The following is a 13,153-nucleotide window of genomic DNA, read 5'->3' as shown; positions in this document are numbered from 1 at the left end:
AGTAGAAATATGAATATATACAAAATAATACAAATTAATATTAATACTTTACACTCTAAATATTTGTATTTATACTCAAGTGAGCCTATTTATCCTCTTTCTAAACACATTTCCTAAAGCAAAATTATGAAAAGCTTTTTGATTTCTTAATCATTACTTTTTTAAGTGTCAAACAAATGTCCACACACGTGAACCGAGGTCCTGTTCAGCGTTTGAATCACAAATAAATAGAGCCATGGGAAACAAAGATGATCCAAAAGGTGTCTTGTGTTTGGTAAGAGTTGCTTTCTTTCCAATACATAATAATCTAAACTCAAAACACTTTTTAAGGCGCAAAGTTAGGCTTTGCACCTTTGGACTTCGAAATCACAGGTCCTGGCTTGCGGTTTTGCTAGACGTTGTTTATTCAATAGGCCCAACCTCATCCCGTCACATGGCTGAATTCTCCTATTAAAACTCCTTTTAATATAATTTCTGCCATGTAATATTATTTTTGAGAAATTTTCTTTTGAATCTATGGTACCGGTCCTCAAAGATCGATTATTTTTGTAGTAGAGTTATTATTCAATCTAAGGGCTGATTTTAAAAATTGATTTTTGGATGATTTCATGAGAAACACCAAAATTGGCCAACCAAACAGAAATTTCAATGTCAATTCCTCTAATACTAACATGGCTCTGATATGGCAGGGATTTTCAAGAAATCATTATCAATGCCAAACATCACCTTACTAATACTGATTTACATTTTAGTAATAACTTTATTTGAGTGAGCATTATAGATTCAAAATTGCTACATTTGGATGCATATAACAATGTAAATCAATTTGATCAAGCTAACACTCTGTCCATTATTTGCACAATCAATTTGATCAATGCCAACCATTTGGGACTTCAAGTTGACAAGCCATCCTTATCTACAACCCAGCACCCCAAAAATGAAAATCTAGGGCCGGGTTTAATTAAATGAACTACTGGAATGTGGACCTAAATTTTTGTCAAATAGTCCAAGTATTTTAATCATTACATATCTCCATCAATAAAGTTAAATGTTTTTTAAGCTAATAAGCTAAACATTTTTTACTGGTTTATTTGGGAAGGATATACCATAATATAAGACATACCTTCGCTTGGATTGGTTTTATTTGGGCTTCCAACCAATCAACTCAAGTCAAATCAGATATATGTTTTCTACTTTGGCAATTAGAAAAACCCTGTTGATTTCAAAATTACGAGCCAAAACATCTAATTTCTAGACAAAAAAAAAAAGGAAAACCGCCCTTATAGTTTTACATTAACAAAAATCTCCCTTGAATTTTAAAATAAATTGACAAAAAACTCCCTTCGGTCAATGACTCAAACAGAAAACGTCATGTCGATGCATTATTTTATTTCAAATACCCATTTTACCCTTTTGTAAATTAATTTACCTACATTTATACCGAAATATCCTTGTCAACCTGTTATTCTCTTTTCCTCTCCGACAACCTCTTTCTTATCCTGGAATTCCACCGTCCGAAGAGGAGGAAGGCAGCAGCTCTTTCAATCTTTCGATCCAAATCCAAACGGAACACAATTCTTTCAGTTTCCTGTTTACCAATAAGAGACTCTCTGGCTATTGAAAAGGGATGCCGGTGGACCGCACAAGGACTTCAGTCACGGACGGGCTGCGGAAGAAGCTGAAGAATCTGATGATGGACTTCCAGAAGCTGAGGCAACAAATGATGACAGAGTATAAGGAGATGGTGAGCCGCCAATATTTCACGGTAACAAGAGAGTAACTGGAGTAAGAGGTGATAAAGAAGATTATATCGAGTGGGGGAGGAACGGGAGGGGAGGAGTTGCTGCAAAGGGCGGTGCAGGAGCACAGAAGGGGAAAGGTTCTTGAGACAGTGTTGGAGATACAAAATAGGCACGACACTGTGATGAAGGAGATTGAGAAGAGCCTTGTTAAGTTGCACCAACTGTTCCTGGACATGGCGATGATGGTGGAACCTCATGGGGAACAGTTGGACGACATCCAACACTATGTCATGATTCATGAATGCTATTGGGTTCCACATACGTACTCCATTGGCCCTGGGTTCCACAAAAAACTCATCGTTGGATACCCTTCAACGTTAAAGAAGATGAAGAGCTTTTTGCAGCCAAAGCTTGAAGGATTGGTAAGCAATAGATTGATTTAACCATTTAGAACTCAATTTCTAAGTCATTTTCTTTACTACACAAGGATTAGGAAAATGATTTTCTCCTGCACGTTTTTAAAATCTACCTTCCGATTCTTCTTCCTTCTACTTCTCTTTCCATCGTTTCCACCTTCCAGTTGCTTCTCTGCTTAAATCTATTTTAGGTAGGTATAGTTCCAATTTTTTACTGTTTTTCTTTTAACTCAGACCTTTTTCGTGAGAGAAGGAACTACAGACTCTCATGCCATTAGATTGGAATATATATTTAACTCCAATGGGCAATGGTCTTCCTTGTAGTGATCTTTTCCCGCCCTTTTCTTCTATTGCGACCAGTGAGTGACGACGGCCCTGCTTCTCACTCTGTTCAATCGTTGGAGTGGAGACAGAGCAAGGTAGACGTGAAGCCGACTGGCTAGTAGCCATCTTATGAGGAGCTTGCAGTTTGTCGGTGAGGCCCCCACCGACCAACCCATGGAGAGGCTGCAATCTTTTGATTTCTTTTTGCTTTGACAAAAAAACAACAAATGTGAATAAGATGCTCAATTGGGGGCAAATAAGGTATTTTACAAATTCATCAAATGACGTTTTAAGGGTAATTTCTTAAATATAGCCATTTTCCGTCTGGGTCATTGATGGAAGAGAGGTTTTATCGAATTTTTTAAAAACTTAGGGGAGGTTTTTGCTACAGGGGAGGTTTTTATGAATGGAGAAAGCATTCAGCAATTGCCTTGTTATGGTATTAGGGTTGCAACTTTCAAGTTGGGTGGGTTAGGGTGGAAAATTTGTTCACGCTCAATGTATTAGAGAATAAAATCTATTCAGGAACCTATCTAACAGCTTATAGGTTGAATCATTCCACATTGATGTGGTAGCAGAGTCTGTTTGACCAAATGCTCCATCAAATTAAGCAAAATATTATTATTCCTATATATTATATTTTATTTGATATAGATCACAAAAGACTTGAGCTTGTTTCAGTGATGAAGGATGTATTGGTGTTCAATTTTCTTTCCCTTAACCCAACTATTAAATTAATGTGCAAGTTAGGATTACTTTTGATCTTCCCAAACTGCACTAATCAAATCACATATGCAACGGGACAAATAATATGAGATTTAAACAATAGTCCAATTTATTTATAATATTGGATACTGCAGAAATGCATGCGACACATGGGGATCGGACTAAATTGAAACGATGCAATAAAGGTGAAGAATTAAGAATGAAAGCAATGAACACATAAAACAATGACAATCCAATCTTGGTAGCAGGAAGAAGTCTAGGGCTTGGGTGGGAACAGATAGGAGTCCAGAAGCAAACGGACAGCCTTCCAACCCTCTTGAGTAGGGTGAAACATGTCCCAGAAAAATGCCGTCTTTGGGTTCTTGCAGACTGTATACATCCTCACGCCATTCTCATCTTTGCTTCCACACGAGTAAGAGGAATTTACGCCCATGCAACATGGCTTCAAAGGATCATCAAACTTCATATTTCCTGTACAAGAAGTGACCAATTCATTCAGTTTTCAGTTTTCACTTTTCATCACCAACTGTAAATGCACCACAGAGGACGGAAGGAGTTTCTGTTTCTCTCATATTTTCTATGAAACCAAACATTTGCATCAAAGTAATTAAAGAGGTTACCAGCTGGTAGGGCCGTCTGATTCAATATGGTCTTGAATGAACGGTAGAGATCAAGAGTTAAGAATGTGGAGTCCTTGCTCTGGTTGTTGAGTTTGTCTACAGCTTGTTGCAGCAACTGGTTGTGGAATATAACTCCTGCGTTTTCTGTTTCACTGCATTGTTGGAAAGAAGAGGAGAGTGTGCGTAGAGGAAGACAACCCAGTGGTGGGAGAGCCGTGACTAGTATTGTTTTCACACCCATGACGTTGATGCGTTTCAGATTCAAGGCCAGCTGGTTCACCACCGAAGATATGAAAGCCGGAAGACCCTATAATTTGAGGACGGCAAAGGAAGGATCACGACAAGGTTGGCGGTTATATTCTTAATTATAAATATAACTAAGAATATATTAAATATAATAAAAATAGTATTAAAATAATAATTTATTAAAGCGTAAATTTTTTAAACTGTCATATCCTTACCGTCCTGTTTCTTATAATTGATTAATACTTTCCTTACCATTAGAATCCCTTAATATTCGTTAGAAAAAAATGAAGAAGAATATTTTACCCTTTATTCTTCTTCAAAATTTCGCCTTGGTGAATCTTGGTGGAATCGATGATCTGAGATGGAAAAACGTGGGCGGAGGGTGAAAGGGATGCATCTGTGGCACGGGAGTACCGGATCAGTGTGGAGTCCACATCGAAGGGATTGGGGATTTCTAGTATTCCCGGAAAACAGGGGACTGGAGGTTACAATCTATCTTTTAACGCAGCAGATACTGGAGATTGCTATGGTCTATCAGTCCACCACGAAGTGGCTGAACTGCATGCTTGAAAAGGCAATAAGTTGTTCAGTTCAAACACCTCAGACAACACCAGTGACCTACGGAGGTCTGGATGTAACCTACATCGTTCCACTCTATCCTCTGAGTTTGAAACAACGGTCATAGTGAAGAACAATGGACGCAAGGCTGAATCTAACAAGTGCAGTACTAAGTCACCTAAAATTCAAGAGTCGAAAAGGGTGCTTCCCCACCGGCAATGGAGAACGGAGGATAGAGGACCTGTGTTTGGTTGCTGCAGGGGCTTCAGTGTCCGGTGTAATCTCAAATCCTCTGTCCTCTGTTCTCCATCCCGGTGGACAACCATCATAATTTTTGGCAACTGGCCGATGAGCTTCCCGAAGGAACAACTGGAGCTTCCATGTAGAAATGGCCGCCGGAAAACAAAGCCTGCCTCTAGGAATGGAAGAAACAACTGAACGGCCTTGATCTTTCGAAATCATCGGTGGTGTTTCTGTGGGCGGTGGAGATTCGGGCTATGTGGGAGAACGGAAGAAACAACTGCAGTAAATCAGATCCAATTGATTGTTTGCCGGAGAAATGGCCGCTACCCCTCCTTGAGAGAAAAAACAGGAAAAAACACTGTTCAGATAGCACCTGGAGACCCCGCCGCCAAGGTTGCCGCTGGTCTTCGCCACGCTAGTTAAAGTTGAAGAGGACGTGCTAGTGATGGACGGGATTCTGGTCGGTTCAGTGCCGGGTGGACGTATGAGGTCGGGCCAGATTCCAACTCTTTATCATTGAGGAACAACCTCTATAAGACGAAGATCTACGAAGCATGGGAGGAAAGACCGCTACCTCTCCTTTCCCCATGTATGAACGAGCCTTTCAGGTATGGTGGTGGAGAGAAAAAATAGGAAAAAACACTGTTCAGATGGCACCTGGAGACCCCGTCGTCGAGGTCACTGCCGGTCTTCGCCATGTCGGTTAAAGTTGAAGAGGACGTACTAGCGATGAATGGTTAGTGCCTGGTGGACATACGAGGTCGGGGCCAGATTCTGGCTCCCCGTCATCGGGGAACAACCTCTATAAGACAGATCTGTCGAGCGTGGGAGGATATCGGTAATTGCCGCTATTGCTCCAAATGCCAGGTACTGTTTTCTCGATAAATTGGGTTCCAAATGTCAGAGTTCGAGAGTTGAACAGGGTGGGAAGTGTTAGTCAATTGTCAGAAACAGCAAGAGAAGAGTTTGATATGAATTTTTATGTCCACAATGTTGTACATAACATAAAAGGAAATTGTTTAAAATTCACAATGAATTTTCAGCATTTCCCTTAAATTCATTATGACTTTTCAAAATGTCTAAAATTCACCATGTCACTAAGTTATTATTTTTCAAAATTCACCTTCTGTTAGTGCGCACATGTAATGTTTCTTAATAGAGGTGTCCATGTCAGCATGAATAACAATTTTCATAACCAAATTATCCTTGAATGGTGAGTTAGAGGAAAAATGGTCTTTTTCAGTTTTTAATTTTTTGTTTTTTTGCATTATTAATATTTTTATAATTTCTGTTTTTTTTTTACATTTTTCTATTTTCTACAATCTATAAATTTTTGGTGTTTTTTCTACAAATTTATTTTCTGATTTTGTTTTTCAATTTCTATAGTTTATATAATTTGAAAATAATTTTTTGTTTTGTTTGCAATTTCTATAATTTTTTATATTTTTTGTAATTTCTATGTTTTTATGTATTTTATATTTGAAAATATTTTTTTTTGAACTTTTTCCTCTTTTTCATGTCTAAATATTAAAATGATAATATATTAACATCCATTAATATATTTTATATTTTTCTATGAAGGTTAAAATGGTAATATACTAACGTACGTTAGTCTGTTTAACCTCAAGTTAGTGAGTGACATGATAAGTTTTAGATATTTTAATTTGAAAAACTGTGTTGAATTTAAGAGAAATTCTGAAAACTCATGGTGAGTTTTAGACAATTTCCTAATTTAAAAGTTTATGAAGAATCACCTCAGCGGTGCCATTTCTGGAAGCATAAGCATTATAATCGTTGCCAGCAAGTGAGACCAGAGCTACAGATGAATAGAGATCTTTCTTGGTGTAGAGCCCTTGTTGGATGAGTCGTTGAAAGGAGTTGATTTGCACAGTCATGTTAACTGGGGTCGATGTCTCAAAAACACCACTCCCTCCGTAAGCAAAGTTTATCCCAAATTTTACTAGTTTTGGTCCATATTTCATCCATTGCCTAGGTATTGGAGACTTGATTCCAATAAATGAAGCTGAAAAACAAAAGTACTTTTTTTAGAATATAGCATCCATGCACAAAAAGAGAAAAGAAAACTGTATGTAGAAATTTAAACAGGTTTTCAGTGATGATTTTGAACTGTTCTGTCACAGAAACCAGAATCGTTCAATTCATATTAAATGGAATCTCTCATGGTTGAGGACTTGTGGCATTCTTATTTTGTTCTGATTAAAATTTTCTTGTATCATATCTATGCTTTATAGTTAGCAAGAAAAGTTCATGTATGAACTAAAAACACTAGAAAAATTAGAGAAAAGCATGCAGAATGCGTAACCTGAAAGATAGCCAGAAGTTCTCCAGAAGCAGTGAAAGTTACAGAGAACAGAATTGAATTAGGAAAAGGAAAATTAATTAAAACTCACCTACGTAATCAGTCAGGACCCGTCCATCAGACCAACGACCGGATGGTTTACCGGGAAAGGTGATCCCGTAGGGCTCATGCCACGAATCAGATGTGGATTTCGCGCTATTTCCAGTATCAGCATAAGAGTCTCCAAAAGCGAAAAGCTTAGAAAATCCATGAACCTGGTGCTGACCATGGAGGTGATAATGAGATTTACTTTCTACTACATGAACTCCTGTAAGATGCGGAAATTAATTAAACAGCATTGATTAAGTAGAGATTAGTTTTAGAAATAAAGAGCAAGTGAAGAGAAGAATCCTGCCCGCTCTGTCTGTGTTTTAAGGGCAGGAACAGCAAAAAGAAGAATAGCTTGATTAAAAGATCTCTTGTCTGTACCAGCCAGAAGAAGGTGTAAGAAAAGAAGATGAAACAACGAGATGTGCTTCTTTTGCTTCCCCATGACAGCAGCAGCACGGACAACGTTGTCTCACTCTTTAGGAATTAGCTAGGAGAATGAAACAAGCAATGCAACCATGCAAGCGAAGACAGAGAAGGAGACTTATTTATAGAAGAGATTACACAAGGGCCCGACTCATCCACAATGAGAACGTAACCCATTCTCCCAGCCCAACAAAAGAGACGCTTTCTATTTAGGATTTGTTTGGTTGCACATAAATAAGGCGAAAATTGACTTTGTCAAAGTTGCTATTTTATTGTATTTGGTTTCACGTAAAATGGGTTGTCAAAGACAAATATTTCTGAAAAAGTACTGATCGAACGCAAATCCTAAAACAGTAATATATATTACTTTTCTTCTAATTCTCTCCCAAGTGATATTTTGCAAATGGGAGTTGGTCCTCATGAGTCATGATCATTTATACCATACCATGCTATCGAGTTCCTATATGATATGTGTATACCCTTTTAACTGCTTGATTGTGTAACTGCTAGATTTTGAACACCCAAAAGACTGACGATCGACCATGAATCTTGACCTTCCCGACTTGTATCGTGTGGATCTCTGAGTCGGTGACTAGTTCATCTATTTGTTTATTTATTTTCTGAAGCAGAATTGACTCGATCATCTCTAATGATAATTGATTTATGAATTAGTTTATTTAGTACGGATCTAATTAATTTAATGGCATTAACATTCAAGTTTCATGAACAAAAAAAAGATATAAAGTAGTAAAGAAAGACCTGTTATATTTTCTGCATTAATAACATGTGCAATAATGAACATGCTAACTTGTTAATAAAAATTCCTCCAAATGGTCAAATAAAATATTAATACTACTTTTTTTTTTTTGTGGGTGGGGTGGGGGTGGGGTGGGGGGGTCGCTTTGGATTAACCACCATTTCTTATTCCCACTATTACCTTTTGAAAACTATAGCATTCCCATTTTGACTCGTAGGCATCATTATATATACAATTCAACATTGACATTCAAAACGGGAAATGGTAAAATATGTTTGATTTGAAACGGAAGCATAGCAGTTTTAATTTCATTCAATCCTGGAGGCGTTCCTACTTGATTCCTTTTTTCCTTTATTCATGAAGCTTTTGATATTGGCGTGTTCAAAACTCACGGGAGGGTTCTCGGGCTTGGAGCTTTTTTCATTTGGACTCTAAGGAGAGAGCATGACATTACTTATTTTTTTGATACAATTTTGTGCTTTTTATAATTTTGCTTTTTGGCCAAAGTTTAGGTTGCGTTTAGAAACGATACAAATGGAGTGTAAATCCCAGTTAAAGATAAATTTGCACTCTGCTTTATTTTTGCCCGTGTTTGCCAATATTGCATATATGTATTGACAAATGACAGAAAATGCATTTTCCAATACATATTTACATTGATAATAAGATGTAAAAGTATATCAATTAAAAAGAAGTAAATTTGCATTTGAATGGGCTTTCGACAAAAAAGGCATATGCTTTGATGGTGTGCGATCCAGCCACTCTTAGAAGGTACCCGAGATGGAGAAGAAGAAGAATCCCCGGGGGCTTGTCCGGCGGGAACACTCCGATGCTTAAGTTAGTATTCTGTAGGAGAAGCAAGGAGAAAATGAGGGCTAAGAGTGCAGATAGCGCAAGAGTAGAAGATGATACCTCTGATCCTTTATACTAGCTCCTTATAACAGAAATCTGTTGTCTCAGGCCCACTGGCTTTTGACAGGGCGGGTATAACCGCCACTGTCAGCCTGCTGTAGCTGTTATTGGCGGGGCTGAGTGGCGAGTATAACTGACCACCGTACCCGTTACTGGCGAGTATAACCGCCACTGCCGCAACCGTTGTCTCAAGCCCACCGGCTTCTGACAGTGTACGTGCCTGTCAAGTGTAAGGCACCCCTTGAAGGTGGCAGACACAATGCTGTCTAACGAGGGATATGGCTGCTATTCCCAGATTTGTCGGGTACGGTGGTTGGTAGGAGGTCTTCCTGCAATGTGCCGGACTACCCTCCAGTGAGCTACCCTGTGCCGGGCTATCTCGTAAGCGGCAAGCTGCCTATGGCAAGCTAAGTCAAGTTGTTTGACTCGAGGTGTCTTTACCTCGGGGTATCTATATTCGAATTGGTGTGTTCCTGTCTAGGAGTGGTCCGAGATCCAATGGGAGGAGCTCGGGTATTAAGAAAGGTCAGGGGGCCCAAGCTCAGAAGTAGCTCGGGGTGCCTTACCCCCCGGGGGGGCGGTGCAGGCAAGGCAGCTCCCGACGAGTTATCGGGCTAAACTCGGTGGGACCTTCCCTCCGAGTTGCGGTTGCGCTTGTCGTGCTGTCACGTTGAGTCATCGTTTGAGCAAAGTCACACACACGTGTACCTATGCTACGAGGTCGGGCCAAATCGTCCTCCATCAATTCCCCCCCACTCCCCGTACTGGGACGGAGCCCCCAGTGTCAGGAGTTCATGGTTTGCTGGGTGGATTTGGCTCGGTTCTCACACCACGATGTTGGGCGGTTTAGCGGTTGGACCGGTTGGGTATTCGGTCTACACGAAGGGAAAAACCCGTGTCTCGTGCAATTCACGCACAGACGTCACGCGCTTTATGCTGCGTAGTCGCCAAAAAATGCGCTAAACCAAATTCGCCTTGAGAGTTCCGCAGCCGGTTTCTTTGAGGTCCGTTGGATTGACCCAATCTCGACCGTTGGCTATCGGGCCCCGCGGATATAAATAGCGGGATCCTGGCCATTTTCCTTCGTCGCTAAGTGTTTTTCGCCTTGGGCTCGCGTCTGAGGTCTCCAACTCAGGTCTTCCAGCTCAGTTTCGTCTCTTTCTGGTGAGTCCCTGAGTCTTCCCTCTTTTCTTTCTTCTCAGTTTGTTCTTCCTTATGTCTAGTGGGGGCAGTTTCTCGGACGGACCCTAGGTGGGCACCTCGGGTCATGGTGACCCTGTTGTTGCTCGGCCTTCCCACGAGGAACATGCAACCTCGGGTAAACTGGCGTCCACCTCTCATCGAGGTCGGATGTCGGACTAGTTCGAACCTTCTACTCTGACGCTGGAGAGGCTCCAAGACCTCATTCAGCAGTTTAACCTTCCTTCAGAGTACTCCTACAGCCTTCCCTCCGGAAATTTCCCCAGGGAGCATGGTCCAGATGAGGTCGTGATCTTCATGGAATAACTCGTCGGTGGGCTTTGTCTCCCTCTTCACCCCCTTATCCGCGAGGTGTTGGGGCGTTTCAGCATCACACTGGATCAACTTCACCCCAATTTCAATCGAAATTTGGTGGGGCGTTTCAGCATCACACTCAACAATGTCCTTCCAGTGATAGATCTGGAGGATGATTTTTCGCCCCAAAAGCCTGAGGCTATGGAGGGGTTGGTGGACGAGCCAGCCGGGGCTGTCGCTGAGGCCCCGAGTTCTGCTGGGGCAACTACCGAGGCCACCGAAGAGGCAGTTCACCGTGCTGTAGATGCGACAACGTCCAGTTCAGGGGCTGGAGAGGAGGAGTCCATCTTGGATCCCGAGGTCAGCCTCGACCGAAGTAAGGGGGGTGTCATTAATGCAGAGGTCGTGAGTTGGGCTGAACTCTCCTTAGGTCAGCTCGGGGGCTGCGCTACAACCCACATCATGGTGGTAAGTTCGTATTCCATGAGCCAACACTGTCATGCACGTTGTGCACGCCTTGACTCTCCACTATGTTTACTACTAACCGATTTCCTTCAGTTAGGTGAACACTGTCGTGCACGCCTTGACTCTCCAATCTGACAAACACCTGAGGCGCGCTTTGGCTGTTGAGGAGTCGTCCCGCGTGGCTCATGCTGAGATGAAGGCAACACAAGATAAGGTCCAATAGTTGGAGAGTGCTGCCGCCGCTCAGAGGAGCCTGAATGATGCCTTAGCATTAGAGAGGAAGGAGCTGGCCCGTGAACGAGACAGGCTGAAGGCCGAGGTGAACGGGCTCCGAGTTGGTCAGGAAGCCCGTAAGTTCGAGGTGGAAAGCCTCAAAATGGCCCGGAAGGCTTCGCAGCTCAAGATGCATACCCTCAAGGAAGCCAAGGAGGCCTTGGAGCACGAGGTGGAGTCTCTTAAGGCCGATATCAAGGAGAAGACAGAGATCTTTGACGACACTCTGGAGCAGACCAAGGTTCAGCCCGTCATCGACCACGTCAAATCATCAAGGTTTGATAACGTAATGTCAAAGGCATACTGTAGGGGGTTCAAGCTCGGTCGGGGGTGGATAAGGCGTGCCTACCCCAACCTAGATATAAGTGCCTTCACCTCTTTCAACATCACGGATGACATGGCATGCCAGGCCGCGGATGACCCAGACTCTGAAGATGATGGCGGCAACGGGGAGGTTGACGCTACCGATCTGACTGATTCTTCCAAGGAGACCCCTGAAGAAGCCCCAAGTAAGGTTGATGAGCCTCCCAAATAGTTAGGTGCTCCTTGTATCCTGGGCCTGCGAGCTCAACTTCCTTCTCTTTTGTACTGAACATATTTAGGCAATGAAATTTATGTAATGGAGCTTATGTAATGAAAAATTCACTTTGCCAAACACTTGTGCAATGTTCTTTTACTTGCCGATGTGGTTGTCCTATTCTAAACTGTTGGGCTATTAGGCTAATTACCCAAAGTGAGGGTTCCTCCACTGTCGTGGCCCTGAACTGTATTCCAACACTTAGTAGGGGTAGCCTTGTGTACACAGAGGTGAGTTGTCCTTTATGGTTTTAACTTGTTGCATGCCAGGGCGGGCTATCCGTCATAAGGCTCTCGCCCGAACTGCCTATGCCTTGGGCATTGCAAGTACTTAGCCTGTGCCGATGAGGCAACTAGGCCTTGTATGGTGCTGAGGTCTTTCATTAGCTCGGCGTTTTAGCCTTTAGGCTAGAGGAGCAGCTTATTGTGCCGATGTCATATTAGCTCGGTATTTTGGCCCTTAGGCTCGGGGAGTGGCTCGTGGCCTACTCAGTTGTTAGAGATAGTATTGTCTTAAGTTGACAATATTCAATGCCCGAGGTACTTGTTTCCTTTCGAGGGTCTTGAGCTCGTATGTTCCTTCCCCGAACACCCGTTTCACTCGATAAGATCCTTCCCAATTGGATCCGAGCTTGCCAATGCTGAGCTCATGTACCATAACTTTATGAAGGACCACATTATTCATACACTATCTATCTCGATTTGCTCTTGCTGTAGAGTAACGATCAATTATTTATTGCCTCATTTGAGTCATTATTGAAGAGACCTATTACGCAAGAAACTCCACTTAATTTAGATAATTATGTTTGTCTTTAATTTCAAGTTGCGATCGAAAAGAATGTGATGGAATGAGTTGTTACGGAAATTTTAAAATCGATAGGCTTTTCTGCTTTCCACAAGTTGAAAAATTACCGGGCCCTAATCAATAAACCTTGACTTATCTTGAACTTGCAGTGACAAGTTGGAGC

The 13,153-nt window shown here is 41.6% G+C and overlaps 1 protein-coding gene and 1 long non-coding RNA gene across 2 annotated transcripts; one reads left to right on the top strand and one right to left on the bottom strand.

Annotated features, from left to right (window-relative positions):
* The first annotated feature begins 1,461 nt into the window (after positions 1-1,461).
* On the top strand, positions 1,462-2,784 carry LOC148847364 (uncharacterized). Its single transcript, XR_016100490.1, has 2 exons — positions 1,462-2,164; positions 2,483-2,784. It is a non-coding gene; the product is annotated as an uncharacterized LOC148847364 (long non-coding RNA).
* A 510-nt stretch (positions 2,785-3,294) lies between these two features.
* LOC148847363 (GDSL esterase/lipase At5g03610-like) lies at positions 3,295-7,791 on the bottom strand. Its single transcript, XM_088948867.1, has 5 exons — positions 7,664-7,791; positions 7,287-7,502; positions 6,630-6,898; positions 3,829-4,135; positions 3,295-3,679 (listed from the first exon to the last, which is right to left on the bottom strand). The coding sequence occupies exons 1-5, from the start codon at positions 7,725-7,727 to the stop codon at positions 3,465-3,467; spliced, it is 1,071 nt and encodes a 356-aa protein (XP_088804993.1). The 5' UTR covers positions 7,728-7,791; the 3' UTR covers positions 3,295-3,464.
* Positions 7,792-13,153: the final 5,362 nt, after the last annotated feature.

The sequence above is a fragment of the Nelumbo lutea genome, chromosome 6 (genome assembly GCF_056320005.1).
Source record: "Nelumbo lutea isolate HS-2025 chromosome 6, American lotus-T2T, whole genome shotgun sequence".
Lineage (NCBI taxonomy): Eukaryota > Viridiplantae > Streptophyta > Magnoliopsida > Proteales > Nelumbonaceae > Nelumbo > Nelumbo lutea.
Note: the sequence above shows the minus strand (reverse complement) of the source record. Positions and strands in the feature narration are given on the sequence as shown.

Excerpts from the sequence above, each read along its gene's own strand:
- LOC148847363 (XM_088948867.1), bottom strand. The coding sequence starts at position 7,727 with ATGGGGAAGCAAAAGAAGCACATCTCGTTGTTTCATCTTCTTTTCTTA. Across the intron at positions 4,136-6,629 it reads CCAGAAATGGCACCGCTGAG|GGTCTTCCGGCTTTCATATC; the intron begins GTGATTCTTCAT and ends CTCAAATTATAG. Across the intron at positions 3,680-3,828 it reads TCAGACGGCCCTACCAGCTG|GAAATATGAAGTTTGATGAT; the intron begins GTAACCTCTTTA and ends CTTCTTGTACAG.